The following is a 15,431-nucleotide window of genomic DNA, read 5'->3' on the forward strand; positions in this document are numbered from 1 at the left end:
ACGGCTTCGAGCGACGTAGGGGCTCATCGGCGCAAGGCTTCTGGCTGGGGCTCGACGTTGACGGCGACTGGTGGTTCTCGACGCCTCCGTCCACCATGGTAGTTTAGTTTGTTTTTTTATTTAATATATAATTGTTATTTCTTAATTATATATATTGATTTGAATTTTATTTTGGGTATGTTTTTATTGTATAGATAATAATTTCAGATTATCAATTTATTTTATTTTGGGTATGTTTTTAGTGTATAGATTAATATTTCAGATTATCAATTTATTTTATTTTGGGTATGTTTTTAGGGTATATTAATAGTTTAGGTATTTTGTGTTTCATTTTCAAATTAGTTAATGTTTAACTAATATGTTGTGTTTGTTTCTGGACTGTCTGATTTTGTTTATATGTTGTGTTTGCAGGTTTTTAAAATTTGGGGATGTCCGATTTGCAGTTGTTATGCTGCCCGTTTTTCTAAGAAAATTTATGGACTCATGTAGATTTAATTATATAAAATTTTTGTTTATCTTTAGAATTAATTAGAATGGTTGTTAATTGTTGTGTTTCATTGAAAATAATGTACTAGTTTTATTATTTTAATTTATAAGTTTTCAGATTTGTATATAAATGTTTCATTTAAAAAGTCATTTTTAATTTAAAATAAAAATAAATTATTTTTAAAAAAGCTAAAAATAAAAATTTTCAGGACTAGCAATGCGAGTCCTAAAAACATTAATTTAGGACTCGCAATAGGAGTCCTAAAAAATTACTTAAAGGCACTCAACCAGATTTTGCGAGTCCTAAAACATTCTTTTAGCACTCGCAATGCTAGTCCTAAAAAACATTTTTTGTAGTAGTGAGTAATTACATATTTGAGTAATTTTACACTATATTTTAAAATACAAAGTGTGTTACAAAGTGTGTTTGGATGTTAAGTAGTAATTACTTATGAATTACTATTGTCATGTTTAACAAAACAGTTAGTAATTACACAAAAAAATAATATTATGTAATAAATACTATTTAAAATTGATAGTAATTAGTAATTATACCAAATTCTTACGGGGTCGTGAGAATTAGAAAGAGTAATTGGAACCCCTCAATTACCTCAAATTACATAGTTACTGTGTAGTTACATGGTGAGACAAACAGGCTAAATTAAGTAATTACTCCCAATTACACCTGATTCCAATTACAGGGTAGCTTTCCAAACACACTCTTAAAAAAAAATATTTAGTTCCAAGACCGTACAGCAAGCATAATATTTTATATCAAAGTAACAGCAAGATTCATTTTTTTTTTTAAATTTTGATTTCATTTTTATTTCTTGGCCAATCTGCATGTTAAAGTTCCATTCACTGAAGGTCACTTCACTTGTTTATCATTAAAAATGTATCCCGGACCATGATATATATGATTATTAATGCTTTCTATGAGCACAAAGTATGCCGACAATTATCAAATTCAATTTATGTATGAAACAAACAAAAAGATGACACTAGCTCCATCCTAGTAAATAAGGGGTTTCCTAATAAAGATCAAATATCTAACAATCACGAGCAAAAAAAATCTAAAGGTACAAAGCATGAAGCAACGGTGTCAATACCTAGGCAAAAGCATAAACTGCTCGTAAGATTCTAGCATAATATGTTCCTAGCATTTGAATGGCAACATCGGCTAGAAATGTTCCCCAAAGCCTACAAGCATCCAGATATAAGTGACATTTAAATGGTCAATTAGACAAACATTTCAATAAATATGTATATAGATATATAAGTAATAGGTTTTCTATGTTTTAACTTGTTCTATAATATATATATATATAAATAAATATAAATATAAAGAACAAGTTAAAAAATAGAAGACATATAACTATTTAAAACAAGAAGCTTCCTTCCTCGACGACATATATTTAGCAAGATGATAAAAATTAAGCCAAGTTTGAAAATAGGGGAGAAAAGAGAGAAGGAAGGTGGAGTAAATGAATGATACTCAGCTCAAATAAGGCTGAAACATATCTTGATTATATATATATATATATATATATATATATATAGGGCCACGATTCCGTCCCGCCTTGTACGGCAACAAAACATGATTCGTTTTTACAATCTCAGCCGTCCAATACAAATTTAATTGATCCAATGGTTCTGGTGCTTTTATATACTTTTCATCGTGACCATTTATGTAATCTATAGCTGGGGAGTGGCCTGCGCAAAAGACTGTGCAACTTTCACTAATTTTACAGTTATAGACTAGGGAGTAGGGGTATGACTTCAATTCAACATTGGTATTGCTGGAGAGAGAGAGCCGGTTACCATTTCCATTATTCCTCAAGCCAAGCTCTGCGCCCACCTTCTCCTGGGTACAACCCAAGTTTAAAATTTGGTTCAATTACTTTTGATCAAGGCTTTAGGAACCTTTGGGGTTCTAAGCATCAAAGTCTTAACCAAGACTCATTGACCATCTGGCTTGATAGTAACTCAGGTCTCGCTTCATTACTTCTTCTCTCATTTTCTTCATCTTAATCTATAATTATGTGGAACAACAAAAATATGAATTGAATTGGGCTTTTTCTCTTCTAAAATCAGTGTTGTAGTGAGCCGGTTACCATTTCCATTATCTTGCAGTTCTTAACATTACCCTCTTCTCAGGAAGAAAACCCCTGCATTATTTTTATTGTTTTGATTTCATCCTTTAATACTCCATCAGTTGCTGTTGTGACTTTCAGTCGAGTGTTCTTGCTATTGTAGGGGCATTCAATATCCGGTGTAGAAACCTGAGAAGAACGAAGCATTAGAGACTACTCAAGCACAAAATCCAGGTATAAAGTTTTGTATGATCTTGTTCATTGTTCTTTACTGTGATTCACTCGCAGAGGCTTTTCGTTGAAAAGTTTTTGTTGTATTTTGTGGATTATTTTCAAAAGTGTTGTTTATGTGAGTAGAAATGGGTTTATGGAAAATAATTTGATTTCTTGTATATGAGACTGAGGACACTCGTACAGATACTTTGAATTTTTGGAACAAATAGGCAATCTAGTTTAGTTTACTAAAAGCATTGCTAATAGTAGTATACTTGATACGAAAGTGGAAGTTCATTTTTTATGTTGAATACTTTATGCAACTATATGGATGAAAACAAAAAATTAATTCACATTTCTATTTTATAAGCAGTATACTATCTTTTTATGAGTAGATTTTGCATAAAGTGAGAATTGCAATGACAATTACTTTGAAAAAATGTCCTTTTAATAAATCTTGTAGTTAATGGTTAGCTCTGCAACATTAAATTAATATGCCTAATAATAATGTGTGATTAAACTTTTTGCATGTTTAGAGTTGTTGTACTGTATATTTAGTTCATGAGTCGAACTCCTAATTTTGTTATCATTCTAATTTTGGTGTATAGGCATGATATTAAATAGTATATATTGAGTTTTAAACATGCACATAACCTATTTGATTGAATTGTTATATTTTATAGACTTATTTTGATTGTGATATACCCAAGTTCTGGATTTCGATATTTAGTTGGATTTGATATGTATTTAGAGACTAGTTTATTTATTATTTCTATTTAGTTATTGTTATTGTGTTGAGTGTCTGACAATTACTTGTTTGCTATTGTAAGAAAATTCCTTGATACATTGTCAAGTAGAGTGACTAATTTAGGGCCTAAGTGAAATAAATATTTAAAAGTGAACCTTTAACTAGTTGCTAACCTTCCATTAATTGAAAAATTGTTTGTGCTTTCTATTCATTTTCTATGTTCAAATTTTCTGATAATTGAGTTTTGTTTTTAATGTTTTGGCTGAAAAATATATAGTACTAATAATGCATAATTGCTCCCTCTGTTGAGTGTGGTGCTGTGTTTGATTCCCTGGTCTTGAAACTTGTTTGTGCAATTCATTAAACCCTCAATGGAGAAATTAGCATTTTTTGTTCTTGAGGTACGAAACATGTGTTTGTTTCTTTGTATGCAATTTTGTCAATGATCATTAGTGTAAGGGTGATTATTTTGAATAGTTTTTGGGTGAAAAATTGTTTGTGCTTTCTATTCATTTTCTAGGTTCAAACTTTCTCATAATGGAGTCTTGGTTCTAATGTTTTGGATAAAAAATATTTAGTGCTAATAATGCATAATTGCTCCCTCGGTTAGGTGTAGTGTTGTGTTTGATTCCATGGTCTTGAAACTTGTTTGTGCAATTCATTAGTTCATAAGCACTAGCAACTATACTATCTATGTGTGGTGTGTGATCTGGGTGTGGTGTGTCTTCAAAAGTATTTGGCTCTTCCATTTTCTCATCATTGCATATAATAAAAATGATAATGGAAAAAAGTTTTGTAAAACCTTAGAAATCTTGAAGACAAAAAGAACTTAGAACAGGGCAAAAATGAATAGCTTAACACAACTAAATTGGCTATGTGATAATATCAATTACAGAAAACATATGAAAAGGATATGTATGTATATCATGGTCAGTTAAGTTCCTTATTATTACTAGTGTATTTTCTTGTTGTTTTATACAAGTATAAAACTAAAGTGTGTTGTTATCAAGTTACTATTTAACAAAGTCAAAATAGTAAAATATTTTAAACATTTTGATAATTGGGTTTTGATGCCTGAGTGCAACATTCTGTGTCTTGAAGTTATTTGAAAGTTATGGTTGGTCTTAATGATAAATGTTAGCTATCTGCACATTATTTACAAATGTTAGCACAGAGATTTAATAAAAGATACACAACTATTACTATAGGATGCACATTTTTTTTTTTAATTTTTTTTTGTTGCTAGAACTCATGGCCTTCAACATTTATATTAATTTTTTTTACTTGAAAGATGATTATCTACTATTCATTTATCTTTTCTGTGAAGGACCATTATCTTTAGAAAAAATAATATTCTCCTTTCTCTTTGTTTCCATTTTTCAAGACTAAAAATAACAAATATTCTCCAAACTATGTCTGAAAACAGAGAAAGACTATATAATTATCTTAATGCTTCATAAATGCTCCCATTGCAACTTGTTTTGGCTGCCCTATATTCGTGCCTCGACTCATTTTCTTAGCTGCCCAATATGCTGATGCAAGGCTTAAAAACTATAAAAGATATCCACTAAAATATTAGCAAATATTCATGACTGTAGTACTATCCTCTCTTTGTTGTTAAATTGTAATCTATACTTGTTAAATGTATCTTTTGTAAGTAGCAATTTATTGGGGACAAATTATTAAAAAAAAATAGCTAATATATATTTTAAAAATGCTGGCAAATCAAGTAAAATAGTGAGGAATAGTTTATTATATGAACTAGAGGTTGTATAAGTTTACAAGTAGAATTGTCCTTAATTTTGGAGCTAATTCTTGACTTTTTGCAGGCTAAATTATTTAGTTTTTTGCTTGAATCACTGTGCTAGTCATAAATTATTGATCATTTTTTAAATGACGATTAAACGAAAGCGTGGTGTTGTGGCTACTAATGATAAGGTGGCCAAGAAGGGTGTGGTTAAGAACGAAAAGGTCGCTGCTAAGAAGGACAACGTGACTGATTTAATGTGAGAATTTGTTACCATTGTTTTTTCAATTAGTCTGTTGAGTATTGATTAACTGGCCACATTATTTTGTATTTAATGTTTACTATGTTCTATTCTATTAGGAGTGCTACAATTGAGAAAATGGCAACAAAAACTACCCTCAAAATGGAGGCCACTATAAGAGAGTAGAATCGAATTTAGCTTGCTGGGGTATGATACTGTACTTGGAATATAACCACACTTTGTATTTTTCATGTGTTATTTATTAGCAATGATTAATGGTATTATTTGGTTTCGTGTAGATGCAGAAGGAGCTGGCTGGAAAGTGGATGGCTGCTTTCAATACAGCCTCCCCAAAGAATTTTGGGGAAAAAAAGAAGCAATTAATACAGCTTCTTCTAGCAAGTCTGGAGAAGATGAGGTTTGTTTAGAGGTTGATTCACGTGACATATTCACAAGATGTTCCTTTGAACGGGTAGTTAGAATAGTGAGTTGCTTAACTAATGAACAAAAAGCAATGGTAGTAGCGGCAGGGTTTGGTTCATATTTAAATGTTGATTTTCCACATGTGTACAGTCCACTCGTTCAGTGGCTTGTTCAGGGGGTTGATGTGGGTAGTAACTGTCTCAATCTGTATGGCCATAAGATTTTATTATCAAGTAGGATTTTACAACGTGTAATGGACATTCCGAATGGTCACTTTCCCATTCAAGTTGATGAAAGAGTCCGTGATAAGGATCTGGAGGCTAGGATTTTGGGTGGCAAACCTCGAATCTCTCTTGCATATTTGGAGAGAAGTCTTAATAATTACAAGTTGGCTGATGATTTTTTCATAGGGAATTTCATTCTTATGATTGTTTGCAGCGTCTTGGTCCCTCGTGCTGGACCCGATATTCGAGCCAGTTACATAAATGCAGTAAGTGATCCCACCAAGATTCGGTCATACCACTGGGCCGACCACTCATATAGCACGCTAATGAAATCCATTGGCAAGTATCAGTCTAATTCTTCATATCACATAAACAGATGCATTGGTTTTCTTCAGGTAATCATTTTCTTTAATATCTAACTTATCCACTTTATCATATTTTATTTAACTTTACTTTGCATACATTGTTTAATTGGTTATTGACCCATATTTATTTTACTTTATAACTTTTGTACTTTAACCATATTGATGTGCCCAAATTTTCTGTTGACCGGAGTGTTCCTCCAATTAAATTTTGGAATGATGCTTTTTGCAAAAGGGTGAAGAATCATATTTGTCACAATGGTGGTTATAGTGGGTGCAAAACTGTAAGAACCTTCTTATATTTCCTTTTTTTTATTAAGATTCTTGTATTTTATGTTGGCTAATGTTGTCTGTTGATACCAGATCAAACTCGTGGATGTCCTGAATGACAATGATACTAGTCCGTCTACCTCAAATAATGATGTTATTAACTTATTGATGGAGAAGGTTACGAAGCTATCTTCTCAAATGGATTCCTTGGTTGCCTTAGTTGAGGGGTTACCAGAGGTTATTAAGGTAATGGTTTCAAGGGAAACGAGTCCAGATCTTGGGTAATCACCCCAACGATTTCCTCGGTCACCCGTAATGAGTTGCGTGGATGCCGGTGCACCCGAAAGAGCGCCGAGACAATGTTAGTCACACTAATGCTTGAGACAATCCGATTGAGTCCAGCTTGGCACTCCAGACCGAACCCTTGTCTCGGTGAATCCAAACGACTCCAGATGTTGGGTAATCACCCCAACGATTCCCCCGGTCACCCGTAATGAGTTGCGTGGATGCCGGTGCACCCGAAAGAGCGCCGAGACAATGTTAGTCACACTAATGCGTGAGACAATCCGATTGAGTCCAGCTCAGCACTCCAGACCGAACCCCTGACTCGGTGAATCGAAATGACTCCAGATGTTGTGTAATCACCCCAACGAGTCCCTCGGTCACCCGTAATGAGCTGAGTGAATGCCGGTGCACCCAAAAGAGCGCCGACACGATGTTAGTCACACTAATGCATGAGAGAATCCGATTGAGTCCAGCTCGGCACTCCAGACCGAACCCCTATTTCGGTGAATCGAAACGAGTCCAGATCTTGGGTAATCACCCCAACGATTCCCTCGGTCACCCGTAATGAGTTGCGTGGATGCCGGTGCACCCAAAAGAGCGCCGACACAATGTTAGTCACACTAATGCGTGAGGCAATCCGATTGAGTCCAGCTCGGCACTCCTAACCAAACCCCTGTCTCGGTGAATCGAAACGAGTCCAGATGTTGGGTAATCACCCCAAAGAGTCCCTCGGTCACCCGTAATGAGTTGCGTGGATGTCGGTGCACCCAAAAGAGCGTCGACACGATGTTAGTCACACTAATGCGTGAGACAATCTGATTGAGTCCAGCTCGGCACTCCAGACCGAACCCCTGACTCGGTGAATTGAAACGACTCCAGATGTTGGATAATCACCCCAACGAGTCCCTCGGTCACCCGTAATGAGTTGCGTGGATGCCGGTGCACCCGAAAGAGCACCGACACGATGTTAGTCACACTAATGCGTGAGACAATCCGATTGAGTCCAGCTCGACACTCCAGACCGAACCCCTGTCTCGGTGAATCGAAACGAGTCCAGATCTTGGGTAATCACCCCAACGATTCCCTCGGTCACCCCTAATGAGTTGCGTGGATGCCGGTGCACCCGAAAGAGCGCCGACATGATGTTAGTCATACTAATCACACTAGTTCAATAAGAATATTTTTTATTGCTATTATTTTATCTATCTAATTATTTTGTATAATATAATGAATGCATGCATTCAACTATAAGTAGATGTACATAATGACTTACTAATTAAACATACAATAAAGTAAAAAATATCCTTATTGTACGCATAAGACAAAATTTTTTTTGCAATCATATATGTTGAATATAATATTCTTTACAGTAGTTATCTAAATTTACTTTTAACACGTTTTCCCATTTTGTTTACTTTTCTCATGCATGCTTTGTGCAGTGCAAGAGTTTCCTCTTTTATCATAATACCGTATTTAATTTTTACTGGATAGAAAATAAAATACTTTAGACTGAGACTAAAATAAATACTTAGTATTATCTATGTTGAACATAAAAGACAACATGATAGCAAAATGGAGTATGTATTTTTAAAGGAAAAATAGAGTTAACATTTCTATGAACTCAAAATAATAAACTCAAATACATTCCATTAAACCATGTTTATTAGATGAACCTTATCTTTCTATTCAATCAAACATGGCTTTACCTGATACGTCACTAAAATAAAAATACATTATAAAAAATCTAGTGGTGATATAAAATGGACCAACAAGTGATTATTGCAGCTATACCCTAACACCCCAACTAGAAACCCATCTTCACTTTTGTTGTAAAGTATACCCTAGCCGTGTGGTTATTCACTACAGATGTCGTCTGAAGACTTCACGACCCCCCCCCCCCCCCGGACTATGATGATGAACAGCCCATCTGGGTCAAAAAGTGGTCGTCGTTCAACTCCTGCTTCAGTCCGTAGTAGGTGTCTCCGTTCGGCTGGTACAGGTGGATGTACAAATTGCGTCATTCAAGAGTCACTCCGAGCTCAAGATCGACGTCTTCGTGGTGTTGGTGGTTCGCATGCAAAGAAAGGACATCTTGCTTCTCTAGAGCTAGCTGGCATGTTGTACGCCATAGTGGAGGCTGCACAAGCTTGCATCGAGAAACTGAGGGAAGTTGAGGAGCACACTGAGAGGGCTGCTGACTTAGGCGACTTGGACCTTGACGATCCAGATGTTGTTCAAATTGACTGAGATATCATGGAAAACTTTCCTCCTTTGTACTACTTCTAATTATTAGCATTAGAATAAAGATTCATAGGCTCATTTCATATGGTGTATGAAGCCATTATGGGTGATCCATGCATATCATGCATTTGGAAATACCTTGGCATTAGGATAACTAATTCGGCATCATTAGATGTCCTTTTTATGTGTTACCACGTATGGTTTAAAATGATGAGGAGGAAATGATCTTGATTGTAACTTTTTTATGAGTATTAAATGTATTAAAGTTCCTTTATATTTGTCTACATGAGTTAACTTTTTGTTCATTTTTTTAGAATTGTTCTTGAGTTTTTTAAACAAGTTGTTAGAAAGAGACATGATAGCATTAAATAAATAACATTAAATATTTAGTCAGGAGAAGTTGTCCAAAACATCACCATGAACGGCAAAATATAACAAAACATAAATAAGAACTTTCAAATCCATACAAATAACTTCCAACTACTATCAAAAGACATTCAAGTAGACCATCTGAACACTGAAAATTAACACGACAAGAGAGCACTAAATTCATACATAATAATAACTTCCAACTACTATAAAAGAAATACAAAAAATAGAATGACTCTAAATTTTCCCATCTTCTCCTGCACTATCTTTGACATCCTCCACGTTGAAGTCGGTCTCTTTCTTCTCATCACCCTCTTCTTCAACTCCTTCGTCGTCTTCTTCACCAATGTTATTCTTGAAAACGTGTGTGCCGATAATGCATCCACAGTCCACAAAGTATTGTTTCAGAGGGTTAAATGAGCCCATCAGGAATGAGTTGTAAGCTCCGACTGCCTGAACGAAACAATGATAAGGGATTAAAATGTTGTCATCAGTCTTTAAGAACTCCTCATAGGCAGCTTTCAAGTTGGTGAACACACCAGATCTTGGCCCTTTGAATAAGACATAGAACATGGTCACTCCCTCCATATGCAACTAAGAATCTTATACTGCCTCAAATTTCAACTCCCTCCTAGAGATTTTCTCAAATTTAAATACTCTAGGAATGGCAAAACCGAATCATGGCACTATGTACTTATATTCAAATGGTAGAAATGGTTACTCTATGTTTTTTTTTAAGATAAACGTTGGAAGTTTAGTTGGAACTAAAATAATTGATTGAAGTATTATTTTAAAGTTAGTCAAATATTACAATTGACCTTTTATTCTTCTACTAATTACAAAATTTTGAGCCGTGAGGCATGTACTGGGTAAGCTTTATAACATAGAAAAGTGTTCTTACTTATTCAAGAAACTTGCTAACTTTTCTCTTTAAGAATTGTCACATCTACTTTAAGTGTGTGTCCATTTAGGTGATTAGTCTCAGGTGCACTTTCAAGCATTAAATGATGATTTTATATATAAAGGGAATTCCTTCACATACTATAAAATTGGTGTTTGGGAAGCAAACTGCAAGAAAATATTAGTGTAGTTACATCCATGATTCAACTGCCAAATTTAATGTATTATATGGTCATTAGTTGTTGTATTAAAGATATGCATTTAATTGCATAACCTAACCTTCCCCGCACAAGTCAATTTATAAGGTGATAGCTACGATGCATGAGTTTATCACAAGTCCATCAATACACTTTCATTACAAAAAATAAAAATTAATAAAATTGGAAGACATATTTCCAACTCTCTTTGATGATGATGCTCTAGAGTTTCGTATCTATCAAATAGATATGGCAATGCAAGTATGTTAAGCAAAGTTAGGATCTCAAGGTCTGTTTAATAACTAGTAATTTTTCTTCACCCTAATACATTCTTTATTTTCAATTAAATTGTTGAGCAATCTATCTGTATATCCTTCCTAATGCAATGTTTTGTTTAATAAAACAGGCATCTTACATGATAAGTAGTCAAGCTAGGGCACCACTACAAGTAACACTACAACATCTACAAAGGTATGTATCACGCATTTATTTTTTAAATATACGAATTTTTTAACTGGAAATGTATTCTTACTTGTGAATCATGCATGTGGATACATTCTTATTTATTTTAATCTAAGTCTTAATTAACGAAAAATAATCTGTACATGTTAGTAAAGATTATAGTGCTCCATAAACGTGCATATATGTTGGTGGTATAATGATGATATTAACCGTAGTTAAATCTATGTAGTCATACGTGTGGCTTTATGAAATCACAATATTTTTAGGTTATACATATGTAATATATGTAGTCTAGTCACAATGACTGTTTTTTTATTTTTTTAAATAAAGATTATACATTTTATTAAAAGAATCTTGAATGAGACAATAATTTATTAAAAAAACAAAATTTCTAATGATAGTGTTCAAATAAGTTGCTAAATCACAACTCATGATAAATCAATAAAATCTCATTTGTCTATTTTTTTAGTCCTCTTTTTTGGATAATGTTTAAGGATTTGATACAATTCCACATTATTACTTACACAACACCATTGTCAAAAATTATAAGTTTTTATATTAATACCAAGGGCTGAAAGTACATTTGAATATTATTTTTTGCCAACTATTCATGGCCTAGCAATATGGGTATTACTAAAAGTACAACACACATACATTGGGCCCATTTTCATTTAAAGATGTAGCCCAATCACAATAGTGTGTCAAATGCCCAATAATAAATGGGCTTATTCCATAATCCACATGTAATTTAAATTGAAAAAAATATAACATGGTAAATTTAAGAAGTTTTACAATTTCTTTACAGATGGTAGACGTTGATACAAGTTCAAATCCTGAGTGGGCTTCGATAATACATGAGTTAAATATAACTAATACAGTTAACGAACTAGAAAAAATGGACATTGTTGGTAAGTATCTAGATTCGGTTGATAAGTGGGAGTCGTTCTATGAAATATATGCAAAGTGGATGGGGTTTGGCAAAAGGTCAGATGACGTGAAGAGAAGAAATGAGGTAGTATCAATGGGAAGGTGGGTTTGTACAAGAGAAGGTTATAGACGGAGTGAATATGTGGATATGCCCAATCGCAAAAAACGATCAAGACCAAACACAAGATTTGGATGTCAGGCAGCTCTCAGAGTGGTTCACATGAAAGATAACGACTTATGGTTGGCAAAATAATTCAGCCACGAACATAATCATAAAATGGTATCGGTCCCTGAGTTGCAATTCCTCAAGAATAATCGTGTGGTGTCTGACGATTTGCTTGCACAAGTTCGTTCGATGAACTCAGTCGGGATAAAGACTTCTCAAATTATGTCCCATATTGCTATGCAATCAGGAGGTTATGAGAGAATGCCATGTCAAGTCAGAGATGTGTACAATAGAGTAGCAGGAGCAATTAGGGAAGAAAAACTGGAAACTAATGCGGAAGGTGCATTAGGATTCTTGGATTGTCTTTCTGTGCGAGATCCAAACTTTTTTGTGTACCACCAAGCTGACACAGAAAACAGACTCGCCAATGTATTCTGGGCTGACGAAACTGCAAGAATTGACTACCGAGCATTCGGGGATGTGATAGCATTTGACACAACGTACATGACCAACACGTACAACAAGCCATTGTGCATTTTGATGGGTGTCAACCACCATTTCTCAACTTGTATTTTTGGGTTTGCGTTGCTCATAAATGAAAAAATGGAGACTTACTCATGGATGCTAAGAGCATTCTTAGAATGTCACCATAAAAAAAAAACGTTCAGTCGTGGTCACTGACGGGGATAATGCAATGCGTGAGGCAATAAAAGAAATACTTCCAGAATCCACACATCGATTATGTGCTTGGCATCTAAGCACAAATGCATCTAGGGCTGGTAATGATCCTGGATTCACGAAAGCATTCAATAATTTGATGTACTCATACTACAACGAGGAGGTGTTTGAGAACAAATGGAAAGAGTTGATGGAGACATATCAAATGGAAGACAACGAATGGTGCCAACTCCAATACAGAAGAAAGCGAATGTGGGCAGAAACCTACCTCCATGGGCAGTTTGTTGCTGGAATGAGAACAACACAGCGCTGCGAGTCAATGAATTTCTGCCTAAAAAAATTCCTTTTGAAGAGATACACCCTACGTGAGTTCGTTACAGCCATTGACATCGCGGTGACAAAAATAAGGCACATCAAAAGAGAAAATGACTTTACAACAAAGCACACACTCCCCAATCTCCCATCCTCAGATGCTCTTAGTATTTATTATGATCAATGTGAAAAATTCTACACCCGGGAAATGTACTACAAAGTGGAATCGGAAATCAAAAGAGAAAATGCGTATTTCATCAGCAGCTATGAAGATCATGCAAATCACACTATCTTCAATGTTGGAAATTTTCGAGATGGTCAAACGAGATATAAGGTCACTCGTACTCTTGGAACAAACCATTTCGAATGCAGTTGCTTATTCTACGAGACTAATGGATACCCATGCAGACATATTTGGGCAATGATGAAGTCCTATTGCGTAAGAATAATCCCAAATTCACTACTCCTCAAACGATGGAGCTTGCATGCAAAATCTCATTCGAAAAACATGGAGATAAGCCAACCTATTCAAGAAGAGTCTGTGCATTGCGAAATGTCAAGATTTGGTGCACTTAATTCAGATGTTACCATGATGAACTTCTACGCATCTAAGTCACCACAATATTATAACACAGCAAAGGAGGAAATTGCTCGTCTCACTGCCATTTTCAAGGAAGGTATAGACATCCAAGGAGTGTCACAGGGCACATCCACGAGGAGATCTTACCGAGAAAATCCAAACATAATGCAAGACCCAGTTAGAGTCAGAACAAATGGTCAAGGAAATCCAGGGCAGCGAAGGGACAACGAGCATGGGATTCCAACAGACGGATCAGGTTTCAGACAAAGGGCATGTGGAGCATGCGGTGCCCTTGGTCACAACAGTCAAACATGTCCCAATCGTGGCCGCACAACTGGAAGAGGAAGAGGGGCAAACACAAGCAGTGTTAGTATCGATCGGTACACAGAATCGGGGAATGAACACGCGGGAGGTGAAAGTGACATGCCTTATTCAACGCAGGAGTCTTTTGGGAATGATTATGATGATCATGTGTAATGCGCAACCTATTGGATGCAATGTTATTGTGTACTGGATATTATTTATAAGATCACTATCTCTTAATAGTTAAATCATGGAATCATTTTGTAATTGTTATTACTACGCTTACGTATTGATCATATTTTCATAAACAAACCGACTAACATATTGATCTATATATGTTTTATTTATATGTTAAAATCAATAAAAATAAATATATTAATTATTATTTAACACTATCATTGCATGAATAATAATTATCTTACTTTCAGTTGATTATGGAACACATGTTCCCAATCAGATCACGTCTTCAAGAGCCTGTAACAATACAATACCAGCATATAGGTTATAATGAAGACTTCTCCCTTCGAGGTGGTCTAGATCCAAATACCAACCGTCATGAAAGGCAGACCTATGATCGGTGGTATTTTGGCAGTACACAGGCAACTTATGCAACAATTTTAAGATCAAGGCCAAACCAAGCTGTGTTAACATATGATGATGGAACATGTCGATTATTTAACTACAAGCAAAATAAGGTAATTCAATGTAATAACATTTTATATTGAATTGCAATAAATATAACTAAGAAAAATTATATTCACTAACATGTTGAATGTTGTGTTACTTTACTCAATTATTTAATATGATACATTGTCAAATTTAATATAAATATATTGCATACAATATAAACTAAATTTTTTTTTTTTAAAAATAACCCAAATTCCTATATGATTTGGAACATTGAATTTTAAATATCTAGAATTTTAAAACTTAAAATAACAAGTTTACAATCAAAATCTCATTATTAAGAAAATAATTTAACCATGTATTTCCAAAAATTAAAAAAGATAAATAAATAGTAGATAATCATCTTTCAAGCCAAAAAAATTAATATAAATGTTGAAGGCCATGAGTTCTAGCAACAAAAAAATATTAAAATATAAATGTGCATCCTATAGTAAAAGTTGTGTGCCTTTTATTTAATCCTTGTGCTAACATTTGTAAATAATGTGCAGATAGCTATTTTTATATGGAAAAATTATAT

At 34.4% G+C, this 15,431-nt stretch overlaps 2 protein-coding genes across 2 annotated transcripts; both read left to right on the plus strand.

Annotated features, from left to right (window-relative positions):
* Positions 1 to 12,465: 12,465 nt before the first annotated feature.
* On the plus strand, positions 12,466 to 13,035 carry LOC133806596 (protein FAR1-RELATED SEQUENCE 5-like). Its single transcript, XM_062244685.1, has one exon. The coding sequence runs from the start codon at positions 12,466 to 12,468 to the stop codon at positions 13,033 to 13,035; it is 570 nt and encodes a 189-aa protein (XP_062100669.1).
* A 13-nt stretch (positions 13,036 to 13,048) lies between these two features.
* On the plus strand, positions 13,049 to 14,401 carry LOC133806597 (protein FAR1-RELATED SEQUENCE 1-like). The gene has a single exon (XM_062244686.1). It carries the CDS (start codon positions 13,049 to 13,051, stop codon positions 14,399 to 14,401), a length of 1,353 nt encoding a protein of 450 aa, XP_062100670.1.
* Positions 14,402 to 15,431: the final 1,030 nt, after the last annotated feature.

The sequence above is a fragment of the Humulus lupulus genome, chromosome X, assembly GCF_963169125.1.
Source record: "Humulus lupulus chromosome X, drHumLupu1.1, whole genome shotgun sequence".
Taxonomy (NCBI): domain Eukaryota; kingdom Viridiplantae; phylum Streptophyta; class Magnoliopsida; order Rosales; family Cannabaceae; genus Humulus; species Humulus lupulus.

What these genes read in the sequence shown, in the direction of transcription:
- LOC133806597 (XM_062244686.1), top strand. Translation starts at nt 13,049, where the DNA reads ATGCGTGAGGCAATAAAAGAAATACTTCCAGAATCCACACATCGATTA.
- LOC133806596 (XM_062244685.1), top strand. Translation starts at nt 12,466, where the DNA reads ATGGTATCGGTCCCTGAGTTGCAATTCCTCAAGAATAATCGTGTGGTG.